We start from the raw sequence: 25266 nt of genomic DNA on the forward strand, positions 1-25266 counted from the left end.
GAAAGAAAGCAGGTTGGTGCGCATCCAATTCTATCAAGGATATCGTCCAAGGAAAAATCAACAAGGCAACATGCACCAGCCTCTTCAACTCAACAGTACTGCCAGTAATGTTGTATGGCAGCAAAACGTGGGCGCTGATGAAGACATTGGAGCAGCAACTATCTGTCACGATGGAAAGAAGAATTCTGGGAATTTCGATCAGCCATCTGTGTCCCCAATGAAGTGAACAGACAGCAGAGCAGAGTGCATGATGTTGTTGAGAGTAGGCATAATAAAATATGATGGGCTGGGCATACAGCGAGGCTCATTGACAACCGATGGACTGCAGCTGTCACTGAGTGGTACCCATGGGAACTGAAACGACCACTCAGCCGACCTCCAAAGAGATGGGAAGATTTTATCGTGAAAAAACATGGCCACACATGAAGGAAGGAAGGCCAGGTTACAAGAAGAACGGAAGACCTGTTGTGACTGGAGCAATCTATATGAGGGCTGAAGGACTGATCGATTAAGGTGATACTCATCACAGAATTACAGCTCAGTTATCTTTCTAATTGTATTCCTTCAGATAACTTCATCCTTATTTTAGCCCACCTCAAGTCTACCACACAGCTCAATACCTTCCTGAATCCTCCCCATACATATATGCAATGATTCTTCTTTATTTCTTTTGCTTGACCATGTGTTCTATGTGCCAGAGCAAGTGAAAAAAGCCTACTGGCCCCTCTGTTTAAACCCCTGGGTATAGCGCCACTTAGAAGCACAGAAGGGGACCACACTAAGTGCACTTATCTATTCAGTTCTTCCTTTGACTTCCACATCACTAGGTCACAGGCATCTATTCTGCTGCAAGCTGATTACTGCATATGACAAGAGGTGTCAAGTTGGGCTCTTAAATACAGAACATAACATTTAAGCCATCCTGAATTAATCAGGCTTCAGTAACAGCAAAAAATATTTTAAGTACATCAGAAGCAAGAAGCCTGCTAAACAATCAGTGGGGCCAATGGACGATCAAGTGCTAAAGGAGCACTCCAGGACAATAAGGCCATTGCAGAAACTAAATGAATTCTTTGCATTGGTCTTCATGGCTGAGGATGTGAGGGAGATCCCCAAACCTGAGCTATTCTTTTTAGGTGACAAATCTGAGAAACTGACCCAGATTGAGGTGTCATTAGAGGAGGTTTTGGAACAAACTGATAAACAGAAATAAGTCACTAGGACCAAATGGTATTCACCCAAGAGTTCTGAAGGAACTCAAATGTGAAATTGCAAAACTACTAAGTGTAGTCTGTAACCTATCTTTTAAATCAGCTTCTGTGCCAAATGACTGGAGGATAGCCAATGGGATGCCAATATTTAAAAAGGGCTCCAGAGATGATCCCAACAATTACAGGCCAATAAGACTGACTTCAGTACCAGACAAACTGATTGAAAATATAGTAAAGAACGAAACTGTCAGACACGTAGATGAACATAATTTCTTGGGCAAGAGTCAACATGATTTTCTAAAGGGAAACCATGCCTCGCCAATCTACTAGAATTCTTTGAGGGGTGTAAAAACAAGCACGTGGACAAGGGGGATCCAGTGGATATAGTGTACTCAGATTTTCAGAAAGCCTTTAACAAGGTCCCTCACCAAAGGCTCTTAAGCAGAGTAAGCTGTCAGTGGATAAGAGGAAAGGCCCTCTCATGAACTGGTAACTGGTTAAAAGATAGGAAACAAAGGGTAGGAATAAATGGTCAGTTTTCAGAATAGAGAGGTAAAAATAGTGGTGTCCCCCAGGGGTTTGTACTGGGAGCAGTCCTATTCAACATTTTCATAAATGATCTGGAAAAAGGGGTAAACAGTGAGGTGGCAAAATTTGCAGATGATACAAAACTACTCAAGATAACAGGCAGATTGTGAAGAGCTACAAAAGGATCTCTCAAAACTGGGTGATTGGGCAACAAAATGGCAGATGAAATTCAATGTTGATAAATGCAAAGTAATGCACATTGGAAAACATAATCCCAACTATACATATAAATGATGGGGTCCAAATTCGCTATTACCAGTCAAGAAAGAGATCGAGTCATTGTGGATTGTTTTCTGTGGATAGTTCTCAATGTGCAGCAGCAGTCAAAAAAGCCAACAGAATGTTGGGAATCATTAAGAAAGGGACGGATAATAAGACAGAAAATATATTGCCTCCATATAAATCCATGGTACACCCACATCTTGAATACTGCATGCAGATGTGGTAGCCCCATATAGAAAAAAAGATATATTGGAATTGGAAAAGGTTCAGAAAAGGGTAAAAAAAATATTAGGGGTATGAAACGGGATCTATATGAGGAGAGATTAATAAAACTGGGACTTTTCAGCTTGGAAAAGAGTTGGCTAAGACGGGATTGATCGAGATCTATAAAGTCATGATTGGTGAGGAGAAAGTAAATAAGGAAGTGTTATTTACTTCTTCTCATAATATAACTAGGGGTCACCAAATGAAATTAATAGGCAGCAGGTTTAAAACAAACAAAAGGAAGTATTTCTTCACACAATGGACAGTCAATCTGTGGAACTCTTTGCCAGAGGATGTTGTGAAGGCCAAGATTATAACAGGATTAAAAAATAAACTAGATAAGTTCATGGAGGATAGGTCCACCAATGGCTATTAACCAGGATGGGCAGGGATGGTGTCCCTAGCCTGTGTTTGCCAGAAGCTGCGAATGAGCAACAGGGAATGGATCACTTGATGATTACCTGTTCTGTTTATTCCCTCTGGGGCACCTAGCATTGGTCACTGTTGGAAGACAGGATACTGGGCTAGATGGACCTTTGGTCTGACCCAGTAGGGCCATTCTTATGTTCAGACTTTTAAGAAAAATGTATCCCACTTCTGATATCAAATTTACTTTCTCATTTTTATTCTTTTCCACTTTGGCAACAAAACCTTACTGCAACTCTATATTTAATTTCTTGTTTTCCACACAACTGAAACCTTAAACTTAACTTCCACTAACACAGGTTTTTGGGTGTTTTTTTTTAATGGAATACATAATTGACCAATGGCTAGCCAAATATTGAGGGTGACATTTTCAAGATGCCTAAACAAGAGCTAGGTTCTTAAGTGTCTAAGTCACTTTTGAAAAAAAATGTCTGAGGATGAAATATTTAATAAGTGCTTATGTGATTTAAGACCCGAAGCCCCATTAAAATTAAATGACCCTTAGGGTGCTTTTGAAAACTTCGTTCCCTAGGTCAATTTCTACATACATAAAATTAAGATATTATTTACCTAGCACAAATGGGTATTACAAGCATGAGTTAGTTAATGTGCGTAAAAATGCTTTGAACAGAAAAAAGTATATTATAACATTTTTCAGCTACTTGGTAGCCATCTCAGCCATCTGGGGTCAATAATTTATTAACTCTAGAGACATCACCTTCTTAGCCATGTAGTGCCACAGAGTAGTAACAGAGTAAGTTGAGTATTGAATGCAGTAGAACTACTATTACAGTACTGTAGCACTTGGAATTTATTTTAGGTTTTGTCACAGCATCCATCACGGACAAGGTTAACCAAATCTCATGCCTCAAGGAGCAAAGCTGATCACCTCTGAGTTGAAAAGGAATGTTTCTTCATGTTAAAGTACTCCATATATCTTTAGATGCTATGGTAATAAGGATCATATAAATAAGTAGATAGATTTTTTTTCCCCCTTCCCATTTTGCCTCCATTTTTTTTTTGAAGGCACTGGCAGGAGGCAGGGTTCTGAGACATGATAAGGAACTAGAGGCACCAATGATTTGACTCAATATAGCAATCTGAAATTTCATACATTATGTAGCATCTTCTCGGCATTTGGAATAAGATCAAATGTTTATCAATTTTAACATAAAATCTATCAGGAGACTATATCCCATCCTGGCAGAGGGATGGATTAGATAAAACCGATTTCACCATCTTTAATAAATGTAGTATTCTTGGCATGCTTTGTTAAATTAATTTGCTCATGTCACTGTGTGACAACCTTAAAAAAAAATGCATGAACCTCATAGGGGGAGTATTACAACTCTTGGTCCACACATTGCATTCAGGATTTGTCCCTGAGTAGCCATGAAAAGTTTTGGGCAGATGGGTATGTAAATAATTAATCAGTAATTCAATGATTGATACAGTTATATGTCTAATTAGTTATGTATTTAGTGGTTTGAATTTATGAAATAGCTAGCTTGATTACATTTACTAAGCAATTGTTAATTAGCAATGGTTAATCAGCACATAACAGAAAAGGATATACTTTACAACAGTCGGAGGGAATTAATCCTCCCAGTAATTAACAGTCTGGTTTTAGTAATGGCCTGGTTCTGGGATTACAGCTTGACACAATTACACTAGAGTTGCTTACAGTTTCATTTTCATTATTTCATGTTTTGCATAGACATATCTTATTTTAGTATTGTATAAGAACATAAGAATGGCCCTACTAGGTCAGACCAAAGGTCCATCTAGCCCAGTATCCAGTCTTCCGACAGTGGCCAGGGCCAGATACCCCGGAGGGAAAGAACAGAACAGGTAATCACCAAGTGATCCAGCCCCTGTCCTCCATGTATTTATCTAGTTCTTTTTTGAACCTTGTTATAGTCTTGGTCTTCACCACATCCTCTGGCAAAGAGTTCCACAGATTGACTGTGCATTGTGTGAAGAAATACTTCCTTTTATTTGTTTTAAACCTGCTGCATATTAATTTCATTTGGTGACCCCTAGTTCTTGTGTTATGAGAAGTAGTAAACACTTCCTTATCTACTTTCTCTACACCAGTCATGATTTTATAGACCTCAATCATATCTCTGTCTCTCTTCCAAGCTGAGAAGGCCCAGTCTTATTAATCTCTCCTCATATGGAAGCTGTTCCATACCCTTAATCATTTTTGTTGCCCTTTTCTGAACGTTTCCCAATTCCAATATACCTCTAACCCGATATAACGCGATCCGATATAACGCTACTCCTGTCATGTGGGTAGCTGCTATCCATTTTGCTATTTGATTGTACTAGTTCACTTTTCATTGCTATTAATTTTATTGGGGCTTAGGACATAGCTATATTACTTTTAAACAGTTGGAAACGAGTGCAGCAACCGCTTACCTTTTGGCACTTCACAAGTGAGATGCATGTGGGTTGTGGGCCGGAACATTTTCAACACTATTTCATTAGTGCATCCAGATTTTAATGGAAGAGCTTGGTATTGCAGTTTTCATTTCTAACTATAAGGTGAAGCTGTAACAGTTTTATGACCATAATATTCACTGGACATTATTTCCTTATGTTTACACGTGGTGCTCAGACTCTTGAAAATTTGGGACATCAACCAATACCTAGCACTGTCAGTTTTATTTTTTCTACTTCTTGGCTTTTTCTCTCCATATTTTGACTTCTTACTATTCAGCTTTTCTTCTAAGGTAAGAAAGATGAATTTGGTGATAGGGAAACAACTAGTAAATAATTATAAGCTACTGTATTATGCGGTATCCTTTTCAGTGTTGGCCCTGCTCCTCAGGGTCATACTTTGAACATGAGATAATTAATTTTTCATCTATGTTCATGTTTGTCCTCTGTGCATTCAAGAAAACAACTCTCTGCATGCTTTAATTGGATATTCTTACTTATTTATCACAGGTGCCTACTGGTTAATAAAAATCTGTAGAGTACCGTATGAATGCTAAGTATTGGTATTAAAGTAACATGGGAAGACCTTGAAGAAACAATGGAATACAGGTGATGGCAAAGGTGACAGTGCAATGAGACTGAGCACAGGAAAAACTATCACAAGAAGCAAATAAAAAGATTGAAGAGACCACATAAGAGCCGACAAGGTGGAGGCCAACAGAGAATAGGTGTGAATGTGTGAAAGAAAAGTAGATGCTTTCTTCAAAGAAATAAAAAGGAGAAAAGGGAAGAGAATCATAAAAAGGAACAAAAAACAGTACACAGAATGGAGGAAAAAAGGAAGGGAATGGAGAAGAATGTAAGTTAGATAATGGAATGAGAGAGATGATGATAAAGATATACACATTGTCTGGCGTTCATAAATTTTATTTAAGTTATGCCCCTTTATTATACAATATTTCCCTGAGGACCTCCTACATATCAGTAATTATGGGACAAAAGAAGTGGATTCTGAGCATTTACATTATATTACTATTGCTTGCTACTCTGAATTCTAAAATAACTGAAAAAAAGAGAGAAAGTTACCTCAAAATTTGCCAGAGTGGATGGGGGATTAGGAGCATCTAGCCCCCCAAACTTGTAAGGAAAATTGACGTGTGTGTGTGTGTGTGTGTGTTCACCACCATTCACAGCACACAGCATGAACAGCTGGGATCCATCTTTTCTGAAGCAGAATAGGGTGGTGGCAATTTAAAAACTTGAGCGGATACAGAAAATCACCTTGGAAACCATCCTCGATATCCTAAAGCCAGTCCAAATGATCCACCCCAAAGTGCTACCTTTGGATCTGCCAATAAAACTAAAAAAAAAGACCTGGCTATGATTTAAAAACAAACTAACAAACAAGCCTTCACAACGTAATGCAGAAGGCTCAATCTAAGAAATAAAATGGTGTGCATCTAACAGTTCTGTTAGATGGATACCTCTTCACTTTATTTACAAAAAGGGCTATTGTATTTGATCATTTTTGGTTAAATCATTCTATGCTTACGCAAGAGGAGAACAAGGCTTTTGTGTTTTATCAGACTCCATTAAGAGCAGTCAGTGTAAGGTTGCTCACTATGCTCCACAACATCAAAGAAGCCCAGATGATGCTGGATCTAGGTGTTTAGCACAAAACAGTGTACACATTCTGTGTCTCAATCTACATGTTCTGGAAACATGTATCTAAAATGTTACTGAGCAACTCATCACTTGGCACTTTGCCAGTTCCTTGCAGTCACTAGTCAAAGCTTAGAATGGTCTTTACAATGATAAGGTTTTAACTGAATGTGCCCTCATTTGTAAAATGTCTCCTGTAGCTGAACACACATGAGATAAAAACAAAAGGGAAATTTTTCAAAGTAGGGGAAGATGCTGTTGAGATATTTTTCCTCCTTTTCTGCCTACAAGCTGAGTTTAAATATTTTTACTTTGATAAATATGTATTTGGGCCCCAATCCACCAAAGAATTTTAATGGAAGAGCTTGATATTGCAGTTTTCTGTAGTAAGCCTATTGAAACTAATGGCAATACTTGTGCTTAAAATTATGTACATGTTTAGCACTCTTCAGATTTCTTTTGGTGATTTTCTGATCAGAATGCCTTTACTCCACCTGTAAAAGATGAATTGCTGAATCTGTTTTCTCCATCTCTAAAGCCTTCTCCATCAGAGAACAAGGTACCAGTAAACAACAATAAAGGATAGAAAATAAAAGAGGTCCTCCAAAGCAAATGATGACAGGCAGATCAGGTCTATGTGTAAATTATGTTCTATGAGTAATGCAAATATGATTCCTACATTGGCAACTACTTAACAAAAACAAAAGAAAAAGAATGACATGAATTTTTCATTGATGCAATTAATGATGATGTACACAGCCTAAGTGCATTCTGAAGAGGCGAATCAGCTAATGTGTATGTGTCATATCAATGTATCACAAGAACAAGCCTGATAGAAAATTACGAGCAACTGAATAAGACTCCTAAAACATAGAATGAATGCATGCATTTATTATAGGAGAAAATGAAAGTTTATTATATTGGTCAAATCAGTTTTGGAAGTCTTGTCCCTAACACAGAGCAAGTACTTTAAAAATATTTTTACATACACCATTTGACCCTGTTTCCAATTAAAAGTATCACAAGAATGAAGAATGAAAGCACATTCTGTAGTGATACAGATTAGAGAGGAGTACTGGGTTCCTATGTATGATGTCAGAAAATACAAACTCAACGCATTAAAGTGTTTTTACTTCTGGAGAAGTAATAATGTTTATTATTTTTGACACCACGTAATCTCAATTTTCATTTTCTAATCAACAAAAATCAATAATTAACATTTTGTCTTCTCGCACTTCTCTATCAGGGATCTGTTGCAGAGTGAAGTCTCATACTAGCTACATTACTTTTTGATAAAACATATCACAATTAATTTGTTAATATGTCATTTAAGGTATTATAATTAAAATTATCTCAAACAAAGTTATACTTCACAACATCCTTAAATCCATGCAATATAAAGTTATGTATAATTTGGCTATATATAAATAAGGCAACAACCATACTTTCACACAACATTGAATTCACATATGTAGATTTAAATGAAAATAAATTTTAAAAGATAAAATCACAAGAAAATTTGTAATGCCATATTTTCCCCTATTTATTCACTCTCTCACTATTACTTAAAGGCTCCAATCCAGTAACCTTTAATTAGGTGAGATATCCTCTCCTATACAAGTAGCCCAATGCATTTCAGTGAGATAAGACAGACAAATATACATTTTGGACCAAATCCCACCCTATTAGATCTTCACTTAGAGGGCATCCATGACACAGATCTCATGCTTTCACATGCACAGAGGAATATCGACACCTCAGTAGCACCATGCCCCCCGCATTTTATAGAGGCTTCTTCACACAGCCCAGGAACTGTGCTGGGGAGAGTCAGAGATTGGGTGAGTCTGGGTTGGGGAAAGGGGGAACCATACACATTGTCACCCATCTAGCCCCATAGAACACTGTGGGTGTGGGGAGGGAGGAGTACAACCCAGGGCTGCCTTGTTTTTCCTGTACAACTCCCCTGAAGGAGTGGGAATCGTTCCTGGAACAGCCAGTGGAAACTGGCAGTGCGGAAACTAGAGCTAATGTGCCCTAATGGGAAGATCTGAGTGGATCTTTGTGTGGATTTTCCCCAGGAGAATTAATTCTCCAAAATCCCCTACACAGATTTTACAAGAGAAATAGATCATCTTGGCCTTGACTGTGGTGGAAAACAATCCTACCTGTGAGGAATAAAACATGAGTGGAGGTTCTTAAGGATGAAATTTTGCAAGGATATATTCTCAGATGTTCCATCCATACAACATTGTTGGGGAAAAAAAAGCTATGGGTCTTACACAAAAACCTGCTAGGTCCTCAGAGGTCTGCACAGAGGCTGGCCCCCATTAGTGCCCTGCCTTTCCTCCCACCCTATGTACTGCTGTCCCAGTGAGCAGATGTGTGGAAGCTCAAAAGAAGGGACAATGTATTATACATAAAGACAAATAAATAAAGAATGATGGAGCCCAATGCTGTATTACCTTTCTCACCTAATGGAAAAAGGACAATATATTTTGTTCTCCCTTCCCACCACTTGCACCCTGGTCAGGCCACAAATTGCAAGGAAAGCACTTCTTCAGGAAGAGAATGCACCATGACAGAAAGGACTATCCCACTGTTCTGGGAGGAAGGGTAGATCCAAGCATGTAGGGTCCCCTCTGTGCACAGATCTGGCTTAATACTGAATAGTTCACATAAGTTTCCTGGTTTTTAGTTCTAACTACTGAGTTTCTACCATTCTAAAAATTCTCATAATGAGTTTTGATTATATTCAGACAGCATTTTGAAAACCAAAGCCCACCTTCCTGTACTAGATCAAGGGCAATGGGAAAAGAAGGCCTTTTACAAATATTTAATCAACATGGAAAAAAAATATTTATGCAAATACTGTAGGCAATTGCAGCTAGTCTTCAGGACTTTTCAGCATCTACTTTACACAGTTTTTTTATTTATTATTTTTCTTCTTTTATGTAACACCCTCTTAGAAATATAAACATATTTTCTCACAATTATTTTGTCCTTTTGCATCTGGCAACCCTAACCCCGGCCTTGATATTTTCCCCCAATGGTTTGAATGCAACTGAAATTAGCAAAGTGATTTGACAAGAACTCTTTCAATTTCTATAATCTGAATACCAAAATCTCTAATTTTACACCATCATTGGTTAATGTCAAAAGCATAACCCTACAAATAGTTTTTGTTAAATAATTGTGGCTGCACAGTCTAAAACATTACTTTTTACATCACAAAAAATACTAACTTGTTTCTTTGATCAGCTATAGATATATTTCAGCATGACTAGATATTAGGAAATTGAGAACATTCCTTAACGAATATAGGTTTATAACTGCTCTACCTCAAACTCTTGATACTTTCCCCTTAAATATAGTTTTCACCAGCCAAGAATTATTATTATGTTACTGGTTAAACATTTTCATCATGGCCCCAAACTCAGCACTTCAGCACATGTTTAGTTTTAAGCAGGTTGTTAAGGCCCATTAAAGTTAATAGAAGTTCAACACATACTCAAGTGCTTTGCTAAATTGGGGCCTATGTACAGTAGTTTGCTCTTCTTACAAAATACATTTTAATATTTCACAGCTAAAACATTAAATATGTTCCCAAAAGAGAAGTACAAGGGGGAAAATAGTCCACGTTCTGACCCTATGCAAACTGTACCACACATTTGCTCATTGTGTGTAACTGGTATAGAACTCAAATGATACTACATCAAAAAAACCTGGGGGTGAATATTACACCTAAGCAAAAAAGGTACACCAAATAAATGTTGGGATGTACCTTATCCAAGTACAGTCAGACAAATGTGTGCACAATAGTATAACAATAGTATAATAATGTAGCCTTTGGAAGGGAAGAACACTGGGAATTCTAAAGAGATTAAAAAAAAAAAAGATGAAATCACAGCAGTGGAAGATTATCTCCTGGGATAATTGTTTTTGTTGCAATTGGTATAAACACTATTTCCTTGAACGTAGCAGTAGTTATATCAGCAGCTTACTCTATGTATATGTGTACATCCTATAACACACCATGTACAAATATGCAACGATCAGAGTAATTAATCAGTGCAAAACTATTAAAAAAAATCTTCATCTCAATTTCCCCCTATACAGTATGTTGCAGAGAAACTAAAGTATTTACAATTTGTTTACAGGTTGTAGTCCTTAGTGAAGACAGTAAACTAATCAATAACATTTACTTTAAATCATTTACCTGTGTGTAAGTCTCCGATGACTAATGCAAACAGCAGTCTGCTGGTCTTGAGCAATGCATACCTTATGGCGACTACATTTCATCTTTAAGCATGGATCTTTAGCAGGGTCTAAAGCTAAAAAAAATTGTAGAAAAATATTTTAAAACCTTTCTTTAGTAAATATCCTGCAGTAAATTAGCTATTTAACATGTTTGCTTGTTCAGCGCCTTGTACAATGGAGCCTTGATTCTCAACTGGGACTCCTAGATGCTACCGTCATTTAAATAATAATAAACCAAATCAATGTTCTAACTATTTAAATAGAATCATTCTTTGTTAACTGACTTTCCTACTTGTTCTCATTTATTTTAAAATACTTATAATTCAGTTAATTTATCAGATTGTATCAAGTCACAACTCTGTTTCAACACTTTCAATAGCAGAACAAAGCAAAACAGCACAATCAATGATGCACAAACTTGGGCTGTGCAACTTTTTCAACTTTCACTTAAAGAGAAAAGCAGATTCTCAGGATTTTTTTTTTAAAAGTGTGTGAAATTAAGCATGTTTTACAATATATCTAAAAATCCGAAATAACCTCCCCTCCTCCCTAGCTTACCAGCACACACAAATGGAAATTCATATGATATTTAGACCTATGAAAGTTTATAGACGCCAGCACTGACTGCTAAGTAGACTTTTAAAACAAGTAGCCGCAAGCAAAAAGACAGCAGGGAAAATCACAAGGTATTTCTGAAGGAATACCATAGGACACCCCACTAGCCTACCAAAGATGTGAATTATTAAATGGGGAGGTAGAGCTGAATATAATTCAGAGGAACGTGAAGGCTCAGGCCTTACCTTCTCTTTTCTACTATGCAGAGTAGGGTGAGTGGTACTCCTGAGGGCATTTTGCACCAAAAAATTAAAAATTCTGCACCAAAAATTTAAAAGTTCTGCACACAATATTTTAAAATTCTGTAAATTTTGTGTGTCAAATAAACGTGGAGAATCCAGCATGGCATTGGAGCGCACAGGCCACGGGCTGCACAGATGTGGGAGATCACTGTGCAGCTTCCCCCAGGAAAAGGGCTCAGCGGTGAGCCCTGACACAGCGCAAGGACTGGGCTTGTCCCAGAAACACCCCAGGACCCTACCCCTCTGTGCCAGGTGCATCGGGTGTGCGCGGGCAGGCTCAAGAAGGTAGGATTCAAGTGTGGAGAGCTTAGTGTGGGGGATCCAGGTGTGGGTTAAGAGGGTTGTGTGTGGGGCAATCTGGGTGCTGGTAGCTCAGTGGGGGATCCAGGTGCAGGGGGGAATCTGAATGCATAGGGGCTTGTTGGGGGGTCTGGGTGCAATGGTAATGGGAGTCCGCGGGGGGGGGGGGTTCAAAGTGAAGGTGGTTGGGGCTCAGCGGGGGAGGGATCTGGGTGGGTGTGTGTGGGGGTAGACCTTGTCAGGAGGGTCTGGGGAGCTCAATGGGAGGTCCAAATGCTGGGGGAGTGGGGCTCATTGGGTTGGGGAGCCAGATGCAGTTGGTTGGCTCTTGGTGAGATGGGGATCTGGGTGCGGATGGCTTGTCTGGATGGTCCAGGTGCAGGGGGAGTGGGGCTCATAAGGGTGGGGTTCTGAATGCGTGGGGGTGAGGCTTGGCAGGAGGGTCTGGGTACGAGGGGATCTGGATGCACGGGGGTTGGGCAAATAGGGGAGCATCTCCCTGTACAGGGATCCCTCCCCCTCCAGATGAGGAGCGATGGGTGTAGGAAGCGGGGGGGGGGGGGGGAGAGAGTTTGCAGAGCTTCCTTCAGCCAGCAGAGAAATCTGGGGGTGGGGCTGACTTGGCCCCAAATGCCATGCAAGGGAAGAGGAAGTCCTGTCCTCCTCAGCCCAGCTGGAACTAGCAGCTGAGCCCGGCACAGGGAAGGAGCCACCAGCTGAATCTTCCCAGACCTGCCTCCTGTGCCAGTGATTTACCTCTCTGCTGGCTGCTCTGGGCCCCCAAAACATGCTGCTAGGGAGGGTCACATATCCGCTCTTGTGGCTTCCCTGTCAGAAAGTCATTTTTCTGCAGGGAAGCAAAAGGAATCTGTGGGGGACATACATTCTGTGCATGTACAGTGGTGCGGAATTCCCCCAGGCGTAGAGTGGGAATGTTAGCTGCTTTTCTGGAATCCAGCTCACACATGGTTTGCTATTTTGTTAGCAGTGCAAAAGTGGCAACTATAGCACTAACTCTGCATCAAGAGAGGAACTGGCCCCTCAAATTAAATATTTATAAAGACAAACAAAAAAGGAATTCTCAGTGTTGATGCTCCCTTAAGGTGATTGATCTGTTACAATTAAATTCATAATGGAAGAATGAACAATTTAATGCACCCTTCATTGTTCAGTCTTACCCAATCTTGTATTATTGTATCTTTTAATAAGTTATTTTGATTTTAATATACATACAGCAACATATCAAAATGACATCAATTATAGCATATCAATATACATTAATGTTTATATCTTATTTTAAATCAAGAATTCTTCAGATACTGGGGAACAAACACAAAAAATGGATCAGAAAATGTTCATGAAGCTTTATTTTGATGGTGCTTATCATCATAGCATCCAGGCACATATTCAACGTGGAAGAAATCATTGTCCAATCAAATCCTCAAAACTGAAGGGCCATGTAGAAATACAGTGAGGATAATGTACACAATTTGGATACAAATAAACCACATCGAAGAATCCAAACGATTTGGAGAAAAAGTTGTAAAAAGTATTAAAATAAAACATACTGATGCAAAAATAAATGTTTCCACTGATTTACTTGAATTAGTTCACATGTAGCTACTACTACACAGAATCATCAACTGATTTTCCAACAACTTTGAGACAGCATTCATTGCAAACCAGTTAAGACTCAATGTGCGCTTGAAGTGACTACCTTGAGGAAAAGTGAAGCCATCAGTAGAAGAGGGAAATCTAACCACAACTGCAGAGAGAGAGATATGGCAGAGAATGCAAGTAGGGTGTGAGGAGATATCTGGGCAGAATCACTTGATCGGAACAGCAGAGAAAGAGAGGTGAGAATACAGAGCTATGTAGCTGTGAGGTAAACAAGCTTTGCCAGTGAAGGGACGATGCTGAGGAATAGAAATAAAGAATAAGGCCATTGGGTGGAGGAAGATGTTGCAAAATGAAACTAGGATAAGGAAAACAAATGGGAAAAATATCTTCTGTATATGTTTAAATGATAGTCCAAGCCATAAAGAAATTGTGATATAAATATTTGGCTTGTATCCAAAGTGTCTGGGCAAGCAATGCCCACTGTAGGTGGAGTTCACTGTACTTGCAGGCACTGTTTTACATCATTACTTGCTCTAGGTCAGACAGCGCTTTGCGCTTGCCCAAACATCCCACAGTACTTCTCAGTCCATCACCTTGCCACCCAAAAATACATTTAGAACCACACAGGGATTTTGACACCTCACTGCCACTTCAGGCACCTAAATACAAAATGTGGATACTCAAAATCCCTGCTCAGCTGCTGCTTAACCCAGTAGGTGCCTTTTTATAAATAATCATTTATTGGTGTGAGTGTGAGTGAGAGAATAAATGAATAATATATATACCTTAGCAGTTAGCACACTCTCCTAGGAGATCCAGAGTCCAGTCCCTGTTTCAATTAATATTTAAGAATTTCATACAAAGTGGAACAGCTTCAACAGGAGAGACAGAGACCCACACCAGAGTCCCTGAAGTCCCTGTGGTTAGGGCATTCACATGGGAGGTGGGAGACTTGGTTTCAAGTACCTGATTCAAAACAGGTGTGTGTAGAGTGGGGGAGGATGTTGAAATTGGGTGTCCCACATCCTAGGTGAGTGCTCTGACTACCCAACTATAGGGTACCAGAGGAGCATACGATGCACCACCGCTGTCCTGGGTTTTTGCAAGAAAAGCACCTGGACCAGGTGAGAGCTAATTCCAAAAGATGGCTCATAGCTGCAAATCCAAAATGGAGATAGAATCCTCAAAAGGAACATGGACATACTAGGCAGAAGAATAACTAAAGTTAGGCATTGCCACATTGAGCTTAAATTCCCTTTGTGGATTTAGCTCTCAAAGTATTAATTCAGATTCCAATCACCCCAAACTGCCTTTACGTAGGGATACACTGATGTCACTTCCAAATTTAATCAAGATGTCTTTACTTAGCTTTGAATTAAAAAAACCCTCAACATGTGTGGAAACACAGCAAAGCCACAAGTCAGAAAATTAACAATGATCATTAAGGCACTTTCATCCCTCGTAGATTTTTGGCATCCATGTTTTCCCTCTTGTAAGGCCTACTGAAACAACGTATGAAGGTACTTTAATTACAGATGTATTGCACCACAATCTAGAATGAAGTTTACACTCTAAACTACGATGGAGAGTGTAACAAATCAATAGATAAAGGTGGCTATAGGTCTGTCCTCAAGCAAGCCGAACCACAAAGCATTAAAAAAAAAAATAATACAAGAAATTGGTTTGGCCCAGCTACACAAGCCTCCCAATTGGATTCCTATTATTCTCTATGCATTCCGCATAGCTGGAAATGATTTGGCATCATTTATTCATTGAGGATAACTTACAGGTTTAGTGATAATGAAGAAGAAATTCATGCTCCGGCTAGGTTCTGCTGGTGTCTGGGTAATACAATACTCAAACATGGTGTTCTTTTAGCAATTGCGACTTAATTATTGTAATCCCCGAATGTAGACATTTAAATCTCAAAATGCAGCTTAAATTGCAGGTATAGCAAGATATGTCATAGTTCTTTCTGAAGTAAATCACAGGGACCTAGTCCCTTGCAAATCAAATCTGTGATTTTTCTTTCTATTGCAAGTTGAACAACAAGTACAAATTGCTGCTTTGTTTTATCATCAAGATGATTAACTGAAAGGCAAACTTTGATAATCACATTTCTTTACTAAGCAAAGTATTTTTGCACTGTCCATCTCCAAGCTAAAGATTTGACCCTCAAAAATAACCCTTCAAATAGAACTCCTAAGTGGTACCCCAAAAATCATCTTTGTGACTTAACAGTAAAATTTAACTCAAATTTAAGCCAATTAGTCCATCTGTTTTATATTTTCCAGAACACACAATATTCTAATGGTTCTGGGGATGACTCCCCCTCCCCCGCCACTCTGAACTAGGACCATAAAGGAATGCCCAGTGCAGCTTTAGATTTAAAAAGACCACCAAGAGAGCCTAATAGATAGAGATTAGGAGACCTTGCTACTGGCCTTTAAGTAAAAGAACCAGCTAAAATGCCGAGGCATGGAGCTGGAATAAGATTGGAGTGGGAGGGTTAATAAGAACTGGGGGGGGGGGGCGCGAAGCAGTTTTGGGTTTAAAGGATGGAAGAAATTTTGCCTGAACCAGTTATCTGTATCCACATTTAAAACTAGAAAAAAAATCTATGAGTGAGTAGCACAAAAAAAGTACCTTTTCTTTTTATTGTGTTAAGCACACACATGCAGTACAAGATAGGCATTTCTATTGCAAGAACAGCACTTGAAAAACCTATTTCCCAGTGAGTAAGTGAAGTCACTGGGACCAGCAAGCAAAGTCGCTGGAGCTGGTAACACCTTCTCCTGCCTAGAAGCATTGTTGGCTAGAGACTATTGTTTCTTTGAGGTTTTGCCTAGATCAGGAAAAGACATGGAGATTAGGCTGGGGTTAGCGAACACACAGTAGCTAAACCTGACTTATCTTGGCCTCTTTTCCTAATTGAAAAAGAAGCCTGAGAGTAGGAATGGAGGAAGTAAGGGAGCAAAGCAATTCAAGAACTAATGTTGAAGTGGAGGGGGTGGGACAGAGGGAGTGAGAAGGGAGCCTCTGAGTAGATAACTGCATATGAAGGAATATGAATGACATAGAATGAGAGGTTTCAGAGTAACAGCCGTGTTAGTCTGTATTCACAAAAAGAAAAGGAGTACTTGTGGCACCTTAGAGACTAACCAATTTATTTGAGCATGAGCTTTCGTGAGCTACAGCTCACTTCATCGGATGATGAATGTGAGAGATCAAGAAAGAGGACTTAGGCTCAGCACTACAACACCTAGCTTTAGGTGCCCTGCCACCCAGCAGGCTCCCTATATAATGCCTGGGGAGAATAAGGCACCTAAAAATGTGATCCACAGAAAGCAGCAAACTGAGAAGGGAGCTGCCTAAACTAGCCAATAGAAAAAAACCCACCTCTCAAAGAGAAGTAGGCCCCAAAATCTGGCCTATCTTCACTTGGGATTCTCAGCCATGGACTGTCTCCTGGAGGTAGGTTCCCATGCCAGGTCAGGCTTTTCTCCCCAAGTATATCATTGTGATGGTGGTGGTCATATACTCAAAAGAGTAATTAGAGATGTGGGAGACCTGGGTTCAAAATCCATACTCTGCCTGATTCGAGGCAGGTTGAACTCAGCTCTTCCACCTCACTAGTCCCCTAGACAGTGTCCTACCCCGAAGTGTCTTACAGTTCAGCAGTTGCAAACCTGGTTTCTACTTTCTGCTCTGAATCAGACAAAGTGGGGATTTGAATCTAGGTCTCTCATATCCTGGCTGAGTGCTCTAACCACTTGGTTGTCAGGTATAAGAAGGTGACCTAATCAGATAAGTGTACATTTAGGTGGACATTTACACTCAGCTTTTGGAATGTGGGACTCATATGCAAATGGAGCTAGGGCCCCCTTTCTGCTCCAAATTCTGAACTGCGAACTCCCAAAATGAGTTTGGCTGCCATGTGTGCTCGTGCGTGTGTGGGAGAGACAGAGGGAGAGAGAGAACACTGAGGAATCGCTGTTCAAATCTCATATTTCTCTTAGAAGTAGAATAATCCTCAAATATTTTGATTCAATGCATCACTTTTCTCCTTTCTTCCACATTTTCAAATGTGAATGTGCTGTCAAACTCTTGGGTCTGTTGTCCCACACAACAGAGCAGTGGGAGTCATTTACCATTTCACTCAATACAGTTTGTACCTCATCCCTACCATATACACAATCCTAAAAAACATGAAATTGTCATGTCTGATATGTGAAATATTTCCCTTTTTTCAGATTGTTCTGAGCATATTAAATTTTGTATTAGCCTACTTAAGGCAAGTAGGATTTACTTTCAACATCATTAAGTTAATTATAATAAAAATACAGTACTCATAGGATGTGAGTATATTGTATTGTACTATTAATATGATTTTATAAATTTTTGTGTTTTATATATGTTCTCCAATTTCCTGATATCCCTGCAAGGGCTATGACAAAGGTGATTCCAACATTAGACAAACCCTTCATTTTTGCTTTTGACAATAATAAAGGGAGCGCTGGCAGCAGTACCTATTAAGGATGCCCAATATTTCCCATTACAAGACCCTATTTAAAGTTGCATATAAAACTTTGACCATTTGTTCTGAAATTTTCTATGCCCAGTATCTACCACAGGGTGAACTCTTTTAGAATACTTTGGCCAAAAGACATCACCAACAATGAGGCTAGGGAAAAATATGTTAAATACGTTTTGGAATGATAAAAAAAAAGTTCTGGCAATCTTATTTGAGATACTCAAGCACCCCGGTGCTTTAGAATAGGGACTCACTCTTTGGCAAGGGGTGGCATTTTGTGTGTCTTTTGTCACCCCCATGAAAATACAGTAAAGTTATAAGCCTCTGAAAAATCTCAGTTTGCACATGCTCACTAGAGACTTAAGAGTTTAGCAGCTAGAATCTTTGGAGATTCTATCTTTAGTGAGCATGCTCCAGTCCCTCACAGCTCCTAAATGTGACTGGACTGCATATGTGCCATTCACACAGAGCAACTGAACGTGCTCCCACCCAAGAATTCAGGGGTGAGGCTGGACTTTCCCTATAACTGCAGATCCTGGCTGCTCTGGGCCAGAGTGGGACTGGGCACTATCTCTCCTGTGCTCTCAATGACTCTCCCTGCTGACACCCAGGCAGCATTCAGAAGGAAGCCACATGATTCAAATGCAGAGGGGACAAGAGCCATACTGGGGGGAATGGAAATTAGTAATCTGGGACAACGAGTCTGGCAAGAGTGGGACTGGAGGTGGCAGAGAGAGGGAAACTGGAACTGGGAGATGGTAAGGGAGGCTGGGAAGGGCTAGGCAGGGAAACTCAGCCCTGGGGAAATTGGAACTGGTAACTGAAGGGGTGGAGCGAGGGAAGCTTCAACTTGGGCTAGGAGACAGGGAGTTGGTGAGAGAAATAAGGGGGAGGGAACACTGAAATCATATGAGGAACTGTGTGGAGAGCATGCGTTGGGGGGGGAGGAGGACACTGGTCAAGAGGACTGGAAACCTCAAGAGGGAAATGGCAGTGGTAATGGGGGTGGATGGAAGACATCTAAAAAGGAGCTGTCTAGACAAAGACACTGGGACAAGTAGTCAAGGAAGGGTGTGATTGAGACAAGGAACTGAGGAAGGGGGAGTCTAGGACTAGCTCAATAAGGATACTGGGATGAAAAGCCCAAAGAGTGGAGACTAGGCCAGAGTAGGCAAAGAGAACATAACTGGGACAAAGAGGACTGGGACGGGGCAGGTTATTGGGACTGGACAGAAGATGCAAACTGGTCAACAGCGGAGCGGCTAACAGAGGGAGTTTGACTGGGAGTTCGCCTGGGGCTCACTGAGGCTTTAATTTTTCAGGCTTCTCTGAGTAGTTATTGCAACAGCTGACGAAGCTCTTGGAAGGTAATATGGATGGTAAGTGTCAATATTATTTTTTCAAGCTTGCTTTTTAAAAAAGCCTTGGAAATTACACAAACTAAAAGCTACATTAAAAGAACATTAAATTAAGATTGCAAAGTCAAGTGCTCACAAGTTAGGAAATGCCAGAACTACGGTTGCCTGTTCAACCTTCCTTTGGCTGTCTTGTGCATATGCATATTATGATACAGTCTAACTACATGACTGTGCATTTGTTTTTCCATTTCTCTGATTTTTTTGTTTAGTAAAGAATGTATGTATACAAGTTTACTAAAAGCAAATTCACATTGTTCCTGTCTGCCTTCACATTCAAAAGTAAACTTTAAATTACAATATGAGCAGCTTGTATGTTTGAACTGCCAGGTGTTGTTAATATAAGGCTGAGTAAGCGAGCAGCACAGAAACCAGAACCAGTGTCTGATAGTTAGAGATTTGACAGCCAATTTTGTGGTACTAAATATGATTAAATATAGCTTCAAGTCATTGAAATGACTTTCTTATTCGGAACCTTTCTTAACACATTCAACTGTACGAAGCTTATGCAACCCACTCTAAACAAAAGTAAAAAAGTGATGGAATCCATAATATAAGAACTCTGCAATGCAGACTGAAAAAAACCCATTTATGTAATTACACATTAATATAGCTAAATATCGACAGACTCTAGCTGCTTTGTATTTCTACAGCCCTGAAAAATATCCATAAATCTGCCTCAATAGGCTCTGTCACATGTTTATGGTTTTGATATGGTTTGATTTAAGCCTTTGTCAAAAAGACTAAGTATTGGATAGGCACTTCTTAAAACTTGCCATATAAACTGAAATAAATAAATAAATAAAATATCATTAATACTGCTTCCTGATAGTCATTAAGTTTCCAAGACAAATATTATTTCCTTTGTGGTTCTCACACCTTCAGAATGTATGAGGAAACAGACTTCATTGTCAGCATAAAATTAAAGTTTTGTTGTTTGTACACAAAACAGAGAACACCATTTGGTATCCACTGCTAGGAGTATTTCTTCCTATTTCTAAGTTAGTAGAACTGTACCATGTTGCTGTCATATTATGCATAAAACCTTCCACTGCACTTGAAATGTATTTAAACTGCTAATTCAATACAAATAAATCTTAATGCAATGTTAAATGGGAAATTTTAAATCACAAAATCAGGAAATTGTTTCATTTTCAAAGGGCAAAATCCATGGACACTCCATGTGGTTAGCTAAAGTACAAAAGCAACTTAAAAGCTTCAAATAGGCTATGGAGGGCTGCAGTAGGGAGTCTCTGAAGGGCGTCAGAATAAAACAAGAAAGGAAGGAGTCATGTTGAAAATACTAATTCACCAAAAATTTTGATTCTATGAAAATAAATTGGATTGAACCACCTTCTCAAACTAGATAAATATTCACTCCGGGCATGAGATACATGTTCAAGGTCCCAATAGTTTTTAACATATAAAAACATAGTTTGTAAAAGTGAACTTTAGTAGATTCTGGTTTATAAACAAATAAGTTATGAATTTATTTGGCCAACACACTGTGAAAGTATTGAGATTTCTTGCACCTCTTACAATCACTAAATCACACAACCCCTAAATTAGTTTGCAATAAAATAAGAAGTTGGAAACCAACTTCATTCCATCTTAATGTTTTTGAAATTCTGGACCTTTGATGCTATATGAAGCCATTGTAACAGGAAAAAAATGGCAAACACATTTTTGAACTGAACTGAGGGGGTTCACACAGCTCTAACTGCAACAAGATGTTGCATTCTGAGGTAAATACAGTGTTTCCTTACCTGCTAATTTTAACTATAAGGAGAAGCCAATACAACCAATGAGGGTTTTTTTTCTGATTGATCTATCAAACAGGTGGTGACAGCCAATGCAGAAGCAGCTTCTGCGTCCCCACCCCCAACCAAGAACATACTCTTCATGTTGTTTCTTCTGCTTGTTTCCACCTGTGACCTTCTCAAACTGAAAACCAAGAGGTTAGCCTAATTTGACCCACCTAGCTGCTGACCCCTTTAGCCTAAGACACTAATGGTATATTTTGGGGGAATATCTGTACTTGTTTTCCCACATCATGTGAAAAAGCTTGGAGGTAAGAGTATTTATTTCTCTATTACGTGACTCTTCCAGTAACAGATCATAAGTCTGACATAAGCAGTAACATTAAGCTAGCAGGAAAAAAGAGCAGAAGTAAATGGCAGAATTTGGAGAAAGACTGAAGGACTAAGAGTTGAGGCCAAAGAAAGATTATTCAAATAAAATCATTCTAAATGTTTTAAGATAATAAACTCTTTGGGACAAAGACTGTCTTCATTTTAAATCTCTATCTAGTGCTATATACATTTTCTGCACTTAATAAATAAGAATTAGTCTTTATCATCATTGCTGAACTGTCCTAAACAACTGCTGCTAAAATACTGTACCAGCTGATGAAGATGCACTGTGCATAATGAAGCTTGAATACGTTCCAGATGGCCATTCTGCAAAACTCCTCAACAGAGGCTTCAACTCAAATGAAGACCACTGACTTTCTGAGCAGAAGCAATCAGCAACATATAAGAATATTGACTATACAATTGAATCCAGACTTGAGGAGAGAAAATGAAAAGTGGGCTTTCCCATTCCCTATCTAGGAGCAGTCAATGAAGATTACAATGTAATTTCCATTTTCCAAGACCATGGGTCTATGCAGGTACATCTTGAGAGCCCCATTCTGATTTAGAGTCTAGGAATACTTTTTCTCCTGAGGTTAGGCACAGAAGTTAAAATGAAAGGAAGAGACTGACTCTAGAAACCAGAGAAGATACTGGGCATTACCTTTTCTTTATGGAAATCTACAGGGAGTACCAGACCAGAGATGTCTGCTAGTTTACTGACTGTTATGGCTGATCAGATGGAACCAGAAAGACTGTTCCAGGACAGGAACAGCAAAAAGATGGAACTGAAGTTCCAAAGGCATTAAAAAGAGGATGAGAGACTCAAAAGAGCAACCACGGATCTAGCCAAGTACGTGATTATGGGATGAAGCATTGAACTCTAAGGTAATCTGTGGGGAAAAAAAGTTGTCCAAATCCTCCTATAAAAACTCTAAATTTATGGGGGACAGGCTTCCATTGTTCAGAGGTTGCAAGAGTTGCATGAGGACCAGAAGGTTAGTCAAGTTCTGAAATCAACAAGCTACTTTACTCTAAGTTGAAGCAGGATGTTGACAACACTGTGCGAAAACTATGTTCCTGAGCCCAATCACAAGTCAAATGTTTTAAATTAAAAATTAAAGGGTTGGTGTGGATCATGTCCTTCAGAGCTACCAGAGCTAGCTGCACAGCTCTGAGTTCTAGAATGTTGCTGGAGTGCCTCATCTCCTAAAGAGACCATTTTCCTTGTACTGAATTGAAATTAGAGTGGGCCCGGCACACAGTAGGAACTAGTACTTGTATTTATAGGTCTTCTCCTATCCACAGAGAGGGGAAGAGGAAGAAAGGCAGGAGAATTCTAGAATGCCCCTGAATCAAAAGGGACAGAATCTTGATTAAAATCTAGAAATATCTTGAGGGACCCATCAATATGGCTCTGTGGGGGAAGTGACTGAATTTTGTGATTCTCTGAGAAGACAGAAAACTCTTCTGCAGATGACTATTTCTATTCATCTGTAGGTGAGTTATTCTCATATAGAGTTATTGTTGTGGTGCAGATGTGTAAATGCTTACAAAAGTGTAACACATACACAGTCTCATGACTACTAGCCAAGTACATGGAATGGACACTACCTTGCCCAGAAGGAACTTTAACTGAACAACAAAACCTGAGTGGTAGGAGCAATACACGTTTATAAAGTAAAAAAGGATCTCTGTCTGATCGACAAAGCTAAGATTTTGTCGTGGTTATTTTTAGTAAAAGTCATGGACAGATCACAGGCAATAAACAAAAACTCACGGAAGCAGTGACCTGTCTGTGACTTTTGCTGCTGTGGCTCCATGGTTTCTTCTGCCACCATGATGGCTGGGAGCTGCAGAGTTCTCTCCCCCCTCCCTGTCAGGCTGTCCCCGGTCTCTGGAACACTGAGGAGGCCCCCCTGAGGACGCTGTCGCCAGAACCCTGCAGGGGTGAGGGCTCTGGCTGGGAGTGAAGCTCTGGGGTGGGGCTGGGGATGTGGGGTTTGAGGTGCAGGAGGGGGTGCAGGTTTGGGGTGGGGCCAGGGATGAGGTTTGGTGTGAAGGAGGGGGTTCCGGGCTGGGACAGGGGGTTGGGGTGCAGGGGGTGAGGGCTCTGGCTGGGGGATTGGGCTTTGGGGTGAAGGAGGGGGCTCAGGGATGGGGAGGGCGTTGGAGGCAGTGTGGGATGCAGGGTCCTGAAGGCGTTTACCATGGCTCCCAGTATGTGGCCACCAGGTCCCTGCAGCCCCGAGGCGCATGGGTGGCCAGGGAGGCTCTGTGAGCTGCCCTCATGCCTGGAGGCATTGCCTCATCAGCTCCCATTGTTCACGGCTCCTAGTCAACGGGAGCTGTGAAGCCAGCACTAGGGACAGGGGCAGTGCATGGAGCCTCCCTGGCTGCCCATGCTCCTAGGGGCCGCAAGGACCTGGCGCCAGCTTCCAGGAGCCGCACAGAACTAGGGCAGGCAGGGAGCCTGCCTTAAGCCCGGGCCCCCACCATGCCACGGACTGCACTTTTCGACTGGGCGTTCTGGTCAAAAATCAGATGCCTGGCAACCCTAGATGTCTCTAAATTCAAGTATACTGGGGAATTTACTTCATTATAGTTGTATTTATTTGGAAGTTGCAATATCAAAGTGCAGCAAGGGCAATACTACATATTAATCACCTAATGTGAAACCCAATTACCTGAAATGTCAAATCTCTCTCCATTTTGCCAGCATGGTAGCTCAGGAAGCTAGAGGCTAATATTGCAAGTGCTTTTGGAAACTGTAATTCTAGTAACAGGAAAGTTGTTTGTTGAAAAGAGTACACGAAAGGAAGATGCTATACAAGTCCTTTTGTTTGGTTCATTTGGCACAGATACCATGGAAACCACGCAATCACAGACACGTAGGGCTGGAAGGAACCTTGAGCAGTCAGTTAGTCCTGGCCCCTTCACTGAGGCAGAACAAAGTAAACCTAGACCATCCTTGACAGGTGTTTGTCCAAACTGTTCTTAAAAAGCTACACTGCCAGGGACTCTACAACCTCCCTTTGAGACCTAATTCCGTGCTTAACTATTCATATAGATTTTTTTCCTTGTAGCTAACCTAAATCTTCCTTGCTGCAGATTAAGCCCGTTATTTCTTGTCCTACCTTCTTTTGACCTGGAGAACAACTAACACCATCCTCTTTATAACATCCTTTAATATATTCAAGGACAGTTATCAGGTCGGCCCCTCAGTCTTCTTTTCTCAAAACTAAATTGTGCTTGAATACATATATTCGAATATAGTCAATTGAAGCTACAGGTGTCAAGCACCACTGAAAATTATTTCCATCACAGAAAGTTCCT

General features: G+C 40.1%; 1 protein-coding gene across 4 annotated transcripts in view; it reads right to left on the bottom strand.

Annotated features, from left to right (window-relative positions):
• SPOCK3 (SPARC (osteonectin), cwcv and kazal like domains proteoglycan 3) overlaps window positions 1-25266 on the bottom strand; it is a 390950-nt gene that overhangs the window by 169351 nt on the left and 196333 nt on the right. For all 4 annotated transcript variants that reach the window (XM_074951110.1, XM_074951111.1, XM_074951109.1 and 1 more), the window contains exon 4: window positions 11032-11146. In XM_074951110.1, the coding sequence (XP_074807211.1) occupies window positions 11032-11146 (115 nt within the window). The remainder of the gene's footprint in view (window positions 1-11031; window positions 11147-25266) is intronic.

The sequence above is a fragment of the Natator depressus genome, chromosome 4 (genome assembly GCF_965152275.1).
Source record: "Natator depressus isolate rNatDep1 chromosome 4, rNatDep2.hap1, whole genome shotgun sequence".
Taxonomy (NCBI): domain Eukaryota; kingdom Metazoa; phylum Chordata; order Testudines; family Cheloniidae; genus Natator; species Natator depressus.